The 12,572-nt window shown below is 47.0% G+C and overlaps 1 protein-coding gene across 4 annotated transcripts in view; it reads left to right on the plus strand.

Annotated features, from left to right (window-relative positions):
* Positions 1-237: 237 nt before the first annotated feature.
* SLC38A1 (solute carrier family 38 member 1) overlaps positions 238-12,572 on the plus strand; it is a 41,963-nt gene continuing 29,628 nt past the window's right edge. For 2 of the 4 annotated variants that reach the window (XR_014227865.1, XM_082308999.1), the window contains exons 1-2: positions 238-429; positions 8,891-9,106. Coding sequence is in view for 2 of the 4 variants with exons in the window: in XM_082308999.1 (XP_082165125.1) it covers positions 8,988-9,106 (119 nt within the window). In the remaining 2 variants the exon portion in view is untranslated. Of the gene's footprint in view, positions 430-3,835; positions 3,911-8,890; positions 9,107-12,572 lie in introns of those variants that run through there. The other 2 variants (XM_082309000.1, XM_082309001.1) reach the window with 2 other exon arrangements.

A 12,572-nucleotide genomic window follows, 5' to 3' on the forward strand; every position in this document is an offset into this window, starting at 1 on the left:
AATGCACGAGGCTGAACCTACCGGCGGCCGGGGGGGGGTGCGGGGAGCCCCGCGGGTCCCCGCCCGGGGTACGGGCGGGCGGGCGGCCCCGGGGGGAGGCGGCGCGGCCGCGGGGGATCCGCGGGGCTCCGCGTCCCGCAGCACCTGGAGGCGCGGCCCCGGCCCCGACGCGGCGGCGCGCCCGGCGCGCTCCCGCCTTGCCCGCCCGCCCGCCCACCACATGCACACACCCGCGGCGAGAGGAGGAGCGGCATCTTCCTCGCCGTCTTCGTTTCGCCAATTTAATCCCCCCCGTCCTCGCCCCTTTTTCCTAATTTTTTTAATTTTATTTTATTATTACCACTGTCATCATTTGCCGGGGTGCTCGGGCCGGCTCTCGCCGGAGAGGGTGGATTATACCTCGGGGGATCCCCGCGGCTCCTCGGGAAGGTAGGCAGCAGCTGATGCAATCGGGGGGACGGGGACGCGGCTCCCCGCGCAGCCTTTGTCTCCGCGCCGCGGCCGCGCAGCGCGGGCCGGAGCCCGCCGCCGGCCGCGCTTTGTCTCCGCCGCCTGCGCAGCCGCCCCCCGCCCCGCCAAAGGTGCCGGCTCGCCCCCGGCCGCGACGGGTTTCAAGCCCTAAAAATGCGCGCAGCGAGTCGGGGAGGGGATGGGGGAGCCCAGCGGCATCGCTGCGGCGGGGGACGGGGCCGGCCATGCGGCATCTCCCCGCGGCTGGGGCGGCGGGGGGGCCGGCCGCCGCGATGCCGCCGTGCCCAGCCGCTGCGGCGTGCCTTTCAAAAAAATAAAACAAACCAAAAAAAAAAAAACCAAACCAAACAAAAAACAACCAAACCGGCAGACAGCAGCCACGAGCTTTCGTTGGCAGCGCCAAAAAAAATAATAGTCAATGAGTTTCGCCCTGGGCAGCGCGGTGGCTGGGGCTGCGCGGCGGGGCCGCCGGCGCCGCAGCCCCCGCAGGATGCGCGGCCGCGGGTCAGTGCTGCCGTGCCGGCCCCGCCGGGAGCCGGCCCCGCCGGAGCGGCCCTGGAAGTTTTACGGTATTCAGAAAATGCAGGCTGGGCCCACGGCGCGCACGCGTGTGCCTGTGCGTGTGTGCCTGCCCGTAAATACATAGTAACAGCTAAGCTGCTGGCTTTTAATGAGCCGAAGGCGAGAACAAAAAGGGGCAGGTTTGCATGCCCGGGTGTGCGTTTGCTCACGTGTATATACGTCCAGCTCGCTCTTATGGCAGAGGGTTTGTTCCGCTGTTTTGCAGAGTTTGTAATGCAACCTGTAGCTAGGATGTCTCTCCTTGCGCAAGAGGAGACCAGGAGGTGTGTAAAGCCGGGCTTTGTTTATGTGACATTAGGAGGACCGAAATAAACCCCGTGTTCGGCAGCTGGTTTTACGGAGGGCGAAGCTATGGTCTGCTTGTGCCACCAGCTGAACCCACCACACAGCCGTCTCTCACGGACTGCTTTGGGCCGCTTCCACTAACCTCTGTTCCAAAGGATAGCAACCCGTGCTTGGTGGTGCTTCATTTGGGTTTGTTTGGGATTGACTCGTGCTTGAAAGGCAAAATAATGTGTACCAGCCATTGTTCTAAAAGTAAAGTATTAGAAAAATCCTTTTTAATTGATAAAATACATTCTGGAAGATAAAAAAAAAAGACATTCTGAGTCTAACCATCTTAGATCAGAAGTAAAAACAGCTACGGGGGGGAGAAAGAAAGAGCATCCTTCCATCTAATTTTTACTTCATTTGCCACCAAAGTACTAACTTTGTTTAAAAAGCCTCTAAAAGGAAATTCCATCTGTTGCTGAAGGATAAAGAGTATCAGTAACTGCCCTTTTCAGGCTAGAAGCCCATGCCAAAATTGTGCTGAAATCGACTGGCAAAACCTGCCTGAAATCTAGGAATTGCCATATTCTCGGTGCGCAGAGGCCTTCTGCTGTGGCTCGGTGGAAATTCACTGACTAAAATGGGATCTGCCTCACTGTCGTACTGAATGACTCCTATTTGACTTTGCCTTTTTGGAAGGTTTTTGTTTTGTTTTTTTTTTTTTCTTTTTAAGAGGCACCACAGAGAGAGCACTTCACTGAAGCACATTGCAGCATCCTCTGGCTTGTCACTTGAGACTATTTATGCTGTAGTTGGACCAACGGGGCTCTCCAGCCCGGGCGAGGACGGGAGACGTGTTGGCAGCGGGCGCTGCGCTCCACATACCCCTGTGCAGAGGATTATCCTCCAAATTATTTGAGGCTTTCTGCAGATTGCCGTAGAACATGGAGGAGCAATTGTCCTCCATGTCCAAATCCTGCTTTTTACAAGGGTTTTAAAGGATGGAAGGGGAGGCAGGGCTCTCTCAGCCGGACTGCTGGCGGGCTCCTCATCCTGGGCCTCTGTCCTACATTTCATCGGCGTTTTCTGGTTTTGGGGTTTGCTCTTTACCAGGGGCAGAGAGGTGACTGAGCAGAAGTGGGACTTTCCTTCCTCCCGTGCTCTCCCCTCTCTTTTTCTCAAATTGCTCATTTCTGTAGAAACACGCTTAGCACATAGCGTGACAATAGCCGCGCTTTAAAAGTTGGTATTGTGAAGGCGAATTAGATGTTGTGGGAATATTTAAATATTCTAAGCCTAAATTCAGTTTCCTTTTGATAGGTATGTATTAAGGTATTGCTGTGACCTTAATCCAATCCAAAAAGTCTGAGGGGCCACTCTTGGGAAAAATGGCAGCTTTTTCATGTTGGAAGTGTTTCACGGTCCTTTTCTAGTCAGCTCTCATAATATTTGTGTAAGCTTATCAGGTAAATATCTCTTACAGTCAAGAAAACAGAAGCAAAGAAATTACTTGTAAACTGGGGGGGAAGGAAAAGTGAGTTGCATATGAACTTATGCAAAGAGTTCTTCCTTCTGCAGTACGAAATTTATTTTAAATAAGGATTTCAGAGCTGCTATTTAGCCCTCACGAATTCATCTGGATAGTCTGTTTCATTGCTGTAACCATAAAGCCCTACTCGTACAGCGCTTCCACTTTCTGTGGAAGACAAGAGTTCGTTTATTTGTGGCGGTGCGTTCTGGGATCTCTTCAGCAAAACCAAGACTGTTGAGAGGATTTCACAGAGAAATATAATTAGGAAAAAATGTGACTATATTCCTCTGCCAAATGCCTTCCCTAAATTGACTGGGAAGGGCTCAAAACAAAAATGTACTTGAAACCATTTTCCTTTATGGCTCATCTTTAAGTGTTTTGCCTAAAGTAATATATCACTGGGTGAATCAGCCTGGGATTTTATGATTTCTTATTTGCCTGCCTTTGATCAGCTGAGTAGCCTGTCGAGACTTAATTTGGGACTGTCTTCCCTTTCTTTGTGGCAGCATGGAAGGGCAGCGTGGAGAGCGATGGGGCAGAGCAGGAACATTTTCCTGTTGCAGCACAAGGTCACGCAGTACCGAGAGAAAGGTTGAGAATCCACATTTGTGCTCAGTGCTGCTTTTTTATAGCACCCTTTTACCAGCTTCCTTCTCAAGTCTTCTGTCACTTGTTTATTTCCCCTGCCACCACCACCTTATCTTTTAACTGTTTCCATCCCTCGCACCGTGGGGGCAGCGTGAGAGAGAAGGAGCCTGGAAATGAAAGGTGATGGCCTGCAGCCACCAAGCAAACAGCTGGAGCAGCTGGAAGGCCTTCTGGCCGCCGCGCTGCCCACGGCCTGGCGCCGTTGCCGGTGGGCAGGACGGGCACATGCCGGCACCTTGGTGGCTCTCCATGGGGCCCTCCGGGCCACCGGGGCTGGGCCGCCAGTGGGGCCAGGGTGAAGCTGCTTCCTTCCGCCGCTCCGGCAGCTGCAGCCTGCTGCAGAGGGGCAGTACCGAGGGAGCTGGAGGCAATGACATTTCAAGCACTGCAGATGTTTGCTCCGTGGATGTGAGTCAGTCTTGAATTTCCAAGCTCTTTGTTGTCTCCGTGGCTCTTCTCTAATCTCTCCATTTTGTCCTTCCTGTGGATGAGGAGTAAATTGGGAGCTTTATGTTCCACATGTCAGGTGTCACTGATGCGGAACAAAAAGGAGGTAGTCACTTCCCCGCCTCTCAACGTGATACTGTAACGTGTAAAGGCTATTATTGCTTTTTGTCATTTAAGCGAATAGTCCATACACAGAGTACACAGAGTTTCAGGCTCCGTGTTTAATTAGTTATAACCGTGGAGTCTTACTGGTCATATTGCTCTTCTTTGAAAGAACTTTTAGAAGTATGAGCAAAGAAAGACGTATCACGTCTCAGGCTTTGTAGGAATAAAACCAGCTTGTGTGAAACTCAAGCACTGGATTCCGATGCCTCATAACCGACCAAGAGGAGTTCTTGGCAAAATTCCCTTTCAGAAGAAAGTTGAGTCATATTTCATCTTTTAAGCAAATTATCTTGAATTCCATACTTAAAATTGCTTAGCGTGTCTTGGATATTTGCCATCCCCAAGACCATTTGACTGCGGGTAGCGTTCAGTGAATGAAGTGGCCGGTGAGAGTGCACATGACAAAAACCATACCCAGAGACAGGCGGGATGTTGTCCAACCCGACCGCTTACCCAAACGCCTCTTGCATACTGGGTCAGCTTTTGGGCAGCCATGTGTCTTAAGATGACACTTTTTGAATTATGTCATTTACAGGATATGAAAAAAATGGCCTGTGAATTAGGCCATCACCATTACCACCAGGAGTGATGATGTTACTGTTAAAAACACAACTTCTAGCAAAGTGTTTTCTGAGATTGTACCTCTTCCAGGTACTGCCCAGAAAGGGTTCATGCTTGAGCTAGCAGAAGAAATCAAGTTAGATTGTCTGTATTAGCATATTTTTTCAAATACAAACATTTTGAGCCCATTACTGCTATTGTAGAATTTGAACAGTCCAGAAAACTGGAGTTGCAGGGATTTTTTTTTTTTTTTTTCTTTTTTTAAATGTTTCAGAAGGCAACAGAGAAAATGACCCCAGTTCTTGGAATGTGTTTTAATGGCTTGTGAAGGTCTCAGTGTCCTTGAGAAAAATAAACTCATTTTATCTTCTTGTGTCATCTCACAGTCCTCCTTCTGAAGTCTGTGACCAGTTGTAATCTTTCCCATATTCTGCAAGGAGCACACGATGAATAAATTATCCGTAATGGGTTTTACAAGACATGTCATGGGATGTTTAAAGAAAAAGCCAAGCTCCTAGGCCAGACCAGTGCTTTTTCTACTGAACAGAGGGGATGGATCCGCTACCAAACACAGACCTTTGAGGTTCCTTTAGAAAGGTCATTAGCTCTTTCCTGTTTTTTTTCTCGGGGTGATTCCTGCTTCAAGGAGGAATGTTTGCCCATCCGAGTAGAAAAGTTTGAAGTAAGAGCAAAATTCTTGTTTCTTCTTGCTGATTTACGATGTGTGTGTCTGGAGAGAGAGGTTGGATGGCAGGTCTCTGGAAGTTTTCTTTTTGGGAGGTTTAAGGCTGGGCAGAGTAGTAGGCACAGTGACTGGAAGTGATTGGGATTGCTACAGTCACTCTTCAGATGACTATTTACTGCCTTTCAATGTGAATTAAGAATAAAGCTCAGTCTAGGAGCTTTTGCCAATGTAGCATTTTTATTTGCATTTATTTCATGACGTTTCTTGAATGAAAAGGCCTTAAAAGTAAACATGCTGCTTCCGGTAGCTCAGCATCAACATATGGTGAATTTTTATTAGTCGAAGCAATTACATTCTTTTTTCCCCACAGCACTGGTGGCACCTATACCTGAGGTGGCAACTTGCTTAGCTTGGCTATCCCAGTCTCGAAGCTCCCTTTGGGAGCAAAGCTACGGCATTTGCAGAGAGCAGCTCAGCGTGGCTGCAGACCCCTCCTGTGGGCTGGGCTGGATCGTCCCCTGGCAGCACCAGGCTCCACTGCAGAGGCCAAGGCACGAGCCTGGAGCGGACACTCGACTTGTAGGGAATAAAGCTGGTTGATGTGAAGCCTACCCTTAAGGATTGTAGATTTTATTTAGACTCCGCAATTTGTCACATCTGTGAACTTGAAATTTAAAATAGGCAATTTGGGCGTGAAATTCATGTGACCACCTGTACTCCACTGACTGTGGAGGGTGCGTAGAGTGATTAGCAATGACAAAAGGTTTGCTCTGTATGTATCTAAGGTAAAGTTATCTTTGCAAATAATTTGCGATTTGCATAGGTTTTTTTTCTAGGTATCACACTTCTATCATCCTTTCCCTCTGAATCTGCAAGCGCTTCACGAACTGAGTGTTATTGTTGCTGTCATCATCTTAATTTTACAGATGGAGGTGCTAAGGACGAGGTGGTTATCCTTTGCCAAAGGTTTGCAATGAGTTCATGCTATGACGGAAAGTTTCAGTCCCCAGCCCTACCGCTCTCTCTTCACCCTCCTTGTGTTTTGGCGCTGAGATCAGGTTTTCTCATATTTGGAAGTGTGATGCGTTATTTCACTCAACAGTTTTTTGGTTTCAGGGGTTTGTTTTGCTGTTTTTTTAGTAAATCACTTAACCTAGCAAGAACCCGAGGCAGATTCAAAGGTGTGCCTGCTGCGATGCTGCTTCAGAGGCAACTCGCCTGCCTGAAATCTGGAATCTGCTGAAATGATTGCTGGTACTTCAGCTGGCACTGCTTGCACTAAGGTTTTGCTGCATCTTCATTCAGTCAATTTTTTGTAGAATCAGAATTTTGGTTAAAACAAAAAAAAGGCTGTTTGCACTGCAAAGATTCCTTGCGAATAAACCAGTGAGCCGTTTTCCTGCCAGTCCGGCCTTGCAGCGTTTCAGCTACAGAGGAGCAGAACGGCAAAGCAGGAGCTGCACGTCAGTGAGCTGTGAAGTCTGTTCTCCAGCACACTGTTTACCTCGCAGGAGTGCTAATTTCAGCACCTGCTTTTGAAACACTTAATGGGGAATTTATTAAGCACAGGCAATGTCAAGGCAGTTCTGAAAATCCGCCTGGGGGACCATGATGCAAAACGGCGCCTAAAGGGAAAGCTGCTCTGCTTGAATCTCAGACGAACATTTACGCAGGTTTTTAAATGCCAGGGGATACACATCTCGATACAGAGGTTGTCACATCTTCTAAGGAATTGTTTATTTTAGGAACTCATGGTCACAAGAAGCTTCAGGATTCAGCGGGCTCAGTCCTTGCCACCTCAGCAGTCACCATCTCCTGTGGTTTTATCCTTTTATAAAAAGATCATGCTTCTCTTCCAAAATAGGTAGACTATTTTATCCCCACAGCCTCCAGGAAGACTGTTCCAGAATGTCACTGCTAAAACCACCCTCTGCTTTCCAGTGTGCATTTATTTATCAGCAGCCGAAATCCATTTCTTTCTTTTTATTGTGCCAACATTTTAATACCCGAGCAGTCGCTGTGCTGGTATCTGTAGTGAAAATCTCCTCTGTAGAGGAGCTGAAAAGGACGCAGCTCACATCCCGCCCCCATTCTCACACCAGGCTGTACCAGGCCCCGTCTGCCACCATAACCACGTGTTTACTTGCTCCTTCAGTAGAAAAGAGCAGATCCTGCCCTGCTGTAAGCCTCGAGGCTCGCCTTTAAACTTTGCACCTGAAATTTGGACAGTTTGGGCTCTTGAGGAAATGTTAAGAGCACACGTAAACTTCAAGATAAAATTACATTTCTGAGAAAGTATTTACAGGGGAAAAAATGCTCATTTGCAAAGCTTTTTTTCTGCATGGTGGGGATGTGGTATAAACCAGAAGTATTGGGTCCTGTAAACTTAATTTGAAACAGGCAAATGTCATAACTGAACAAGTGAACTATGTCCTCCTGCCTTAACATAGCGCCCTGCAAGAGCCGGGGATGCTCCTGCTTCTTTGGTTGCATGAGAGCAGTTTGATGGTTTTTGAGGTAGCCCTGAGAATTTTAAAATATCCCCAAATTAATCTGGCATCTGAGCATTCACCACGTACCCGAGGGTGAATCTTTGTTTGGCAATACTGCAGAAAATTCATTCACAAAATGGGAATTGAGAGAGTTGTGGTGCAGGAGCTTGTTTGTGAATAACATCCTGTTGCTTTAGCACTACGCCGGAGTTGTAGCTCAGCCGAAAGTGGTTGGACTCCGGAAAATATTGGTCTTTCAGTTGATTTGCATTGCTGATGAGGAAGTATGTCACTGTGGCAGACTTGTCTGATCTGCCTTTGGTGTTATTCTTGGTGCTTTTAAGCAACTCATCTATCAGAGGAGAGATCACCTGATCTCTAGATAATAATTGCTTGACACAAGGTATACATTACTCTTTCTTCCTATGATACATGAGCTTAGGGATTGTTTTTGTCTGTTTCTGTCCTTGTTCAGAATAAGTTTAACCATACACAAAGCATCCTCTTTACCAAAAAACCTTAACATATTCAAATACCTGGAATACAGATATTAGTAGAACAGAGTACTGGGATAATTCTGTCCTTCTGTTCCATCTACTTAGTAACAGCACGAACACAAGGTATTTTATATTTTTAAGTAAGAGGCAGCATGGAGAACATACAGAAGTTGAACACCAAATATCGAAATGGGACTTGGACAAACAAATCATTTTTATTCCTTAGTTTGTAGGCGGTTAATCTTTTTTCCTGAAACAAATAGGATTGGTTTGCTCACTAGTTTATAAATACAAGCACTGTCTTCAGCAGTTGGTTGTGGGACCAAGTAAATTTGTAAGATTAGTGATCTCATTAAGGCATATAAGGTTACTACTGTTCTGCAATGCATTTGGGTTATAACTTGAGGTCCTTCTAACAATACAAAATCAGTTGGTAAGGATGGTCCCTCTTGTGCAGGTTTCACTGGTTTCTTCTGGTGATTCTGCCTGCTGTTGGTGGTATACACTTTTTGTTTTTTTTTTTTTCTTGTGTTTTATTCAGGTTGCTCACACTACTGTGGCTGCGGTTCACTCACGAGATACCAACCAAACACTAATATTTGGAGAAACACTTGGATACGTACAGTTCCTCACCCAGGATGCCTTTCAAAGCTGGATTAGAACTGACTGAATTGCAGAATATGACTGTCCCTGAAGATGATAACATCAGCAATGATTCAAACGATTTCACAGAGGTGGAAAATGGCCAGATAAATAGGTGAGTATTTTTCCACTGACGCCGCCTGTGCTGAGAAACACACTGTTTAAAAACAGCATTCTAATTTTCAGTATATGTCTTGAATTATTCATTACCAAGTCATGCTCCATTTGAAGATGTAATTTGAATTTCATATGTGACATCTGTTGGGCATAGGCTGCAACAGCAGATAAAGCAAACAGAGTGGCAATATATTCATCGTTTTGAATCTTTCAAATTAGTCTAATAAAATGCACCAACATATAATGTAGCAAAAAGCTAACATTTTGAAATGTCTGCTTGCACACAGCAAAGAAGTAATAATAATTAATACAGTTAGATCAATGGCATAATTTGGGGCAAATCGCTTTGTTGACCATTGATCTCTGATGTGACAGTTTTAACCTGCCTGGCCACCTCCGTGCACCCAGGCTCCTGGGGATTTGCAGCTGGTGCTGTTGGCAGCAAGTGTAGTCCCTGTCCACGTTCGCGATTTGGCAAGGTAAACTGGGCAGCGGCTGTTGCTCCCTGAAGCAAGGATGGCAAGAAGCCGGTGAAACAGAGACGTATACCTAACTCATGTCGAGTTTAAAAAATGCATCTATTTATCAATATTGGTGAAAATCATTACGTTTGTTTAAATTAGGCTGTAGACGTTTCCTCTAAGCTGTACAGTCATTTCAAAGAGCAACCTGTTCCACCTGAGAGCGGTTCTTCAGGCCTTCCTGCCAGCCTCCGACAGGTGCTGAGCCATCCTGTTTACAGCAAAGACCTGCTGACGGACCCTTTTTGGGTTTTGTGAGCTGTAAAACAAGGAGCTGGTTTTCAATCAAACTCCCAGTTCAAATATTGCAAGGTGGAGCACGCCGGCTGGCCGGTGCCTGCGTGGGGATTCAGCCGTGCCTGGCACTGGTGCTGCTGGGAAGCCTCTGCCGGCACACCATCCTGCTCCTCTACTGCTGGGCTGCAGGTCTTCAAAAACCTCTTCGCTTGCCCTTTCTTCCTTTTGGCAGCAGCTTCTCTGGCTACCCAGAGAAACTCACTTTCTAGCATACAAACAAAATTAAGAGCTGGTTTTTCCCAAGTGAGGGTAGAGTTGTGTGGCTCTCGTGGCCATGTGGGTGGACAAGGAGTTTGGCGGCGGGTGCGGGAATAAGCACTCGGTGTTGGCCATGCATGTAGCAAAACTAGCTGGCCGTACCCCGGGACCGAGCAGGGGCCCTGGCTGGCGGCGTGGGCAAGCCCCCCATGCAGGAGGGTGCCAGCCTGGGCCCCCGCCGCCTGCCTGGGGGAAGTCCTGGGGCGGTCGCCAGCTGCGCCCTGTAGCGGTGCGACCGCAGCGCAGCTGCGCTGATGAAGATTAGAGCTGGCCAGGAATTTTCTGATGCAACTGCTTTGATGGAAAGTGCCAAAACGAAATGCAAACCACTTCTGTGGAAAAAAAAAAAAAAAAAAAAAAGAAGAAGAAGAAGAAAAAAAAAGGCAAGAGCAAGAAAAAAACCCCTCCAACTTTGCCAAAACAAAACAGTTCCAGCGTGAACCTGCTTGCTTTCCTGCTGGCTCACTTCGTAAGGAGCTCAGGGGCTGACAGTGGTAAATTCACTGCCTGGAGCCTGCCGAGGAGTTATATCCTTGAGAGGGGAAGGGCTGTACTGGGCTGGCTGCACCTCCCCAGCGCTTTGGCTGGTGCCACCAGTAACTGTTACGGGGAAGAACCCTGTTAGCACTTCATCTTTTAGTGAATGTTTATGGAGGGTGGGGAAGGAGCGTGTGCCGTATGTGCCTGGTCCTCAGCGGTCACGATGTGCTTTGTGGAGTTAGGGCGTAGTAGGTGTGGCAAGCTCTGGGTTGGATCCAGACTGCCTGCAAAGGGAAGAAGAAAAGTGGGGTGAGGAAAGAGCGTCAGAAACTCAGAGACAGAATTCCTGATTACTGTTCTGGCTATTAGGGCAGATGAACATATTCTACAATTTTCCATTCCCTTCTGGATAACTTTTTTCCTCTGCAGAGCATCATTTGCTTGTAGGATGTAGCCCATTATGGTTGTCTTATCCTTCTGCTGGGGTGCTCGCAGGATAGCTACTTACTCATGCATCCCATACATGAGTATTTTTCCCTATATACCCTGCTGTGTTCATGCTTCCTCCATGTCTAAAACAAGAGTTTCAAGGCAGCTCGCACTGACCGCGGCTTCCAGCGCAGCAGCACGTTGGCCCTGGCACAGCCCCGTCGCTGTCCCCTGGGACTGTGGCTGAGCCACCTGTGGCCACTGCCCCCCTGTGCAAGCACCTCCACGCTGACACGGGTGACGAGACAGCGAGCAGACCCTGCTCTGTATCCCATGCCAAACGCATCCTGAAAGGATGTGGTTATTCCCATTCTATGACTATTTTGGCAAACGCCCTGTTTCTGTGGAATAAGAGGTTAACAGGCGTGCGGAAGAAGTAATTTTGTGCTGCCTGGCACATGGTGCAAGGCCTTGTGAAACTCCAAAATCCATCAGAAACAGTGAGACTTTTTCTGTTGATTTCACTTGAGCTTTAGATTAGATCTGTAATTTTCAACTAACTTTTTTTTTTTGTTTCAACCTGGTGGTTTTGCACTCTGTATTTCATTTCAACTTTTTTTTTCTCCCAATGCATAATTTTTCAAGCTCAATGTAGAGCAGAGTTTTTAAGGGTCTTTTGGAGAAGGTATACCAGGGAGAAGCTGATTCCAGGTCTGGTTGTAAACTCCAGATATTTCTTAATCTTGGAAAATTCTCTAGTTTCCTTTGGTTTTCCAGCCTTTTCTGGGCTGTATGTAGGGAGTTGTATGTAGGGAGGGGACATTGCTTGGAAGGGGCTGTATTAGGAGGGGTTTTTCTTTGCATGCAGATGTTGAATTTCTTCTGGGAATGTTGATAAAGAGACTTGCATCAAATCCAGACATGGATTTGGTGTCTTTTAACCGTGCATCCTGGCTATAAAACTGTGCCATCTCTGCGCATGACTGTAAACCAGTATTTAGGTGACCTACTGCTTATCTGTAACTACGACGATGCTCTCGGGAAGCTGCTGGCTGAATGTCTGTCATGGTTTACAGCTACTAGTAAGTTATCAGCACCCCTTGTTCAGTTAACAAGGTTGTTAGTAGGTATACTCAGATCTGGTCCAAATTTCATAGTGTAAGCCAGACCAAGGTTTCTTCTGCATTTCTTGTTCCTGCCTGCCCTGGAAATCTTTGCTGTTGCTCAAGCTAGAGCTCAGTTTAAGAAGCTGCCTAAGGATAAAGTTCTGTCATCTTGGCAAAACTAGCTTTCCCTAACAAATGTTTAAGGCATTGTCAAATATCTCTTTAATTTAATTATGTTTAAACATATCTGAGATGGCTAAATGGTTTTTGGCTAACTCTGCTTAGCCAAAATGATTAGCTTGGGGATATCACCTTAATCAAACATTTCTCATTTAAGTCTTTTAATAAATTAAATTTGGAAACCATAGTTAAA

This window comes from Platalea leucorodia (assembly GCF_965183815.1).
Source record: "Platalea leucorodia genome assembly, chromosome: 4".
Lineage (NCBI taxonomy): Eukaryota > Metazoa > Chordata > Aves > Pelecaniformes > Threskiornithidae > Platalea > Platalea leucorodia.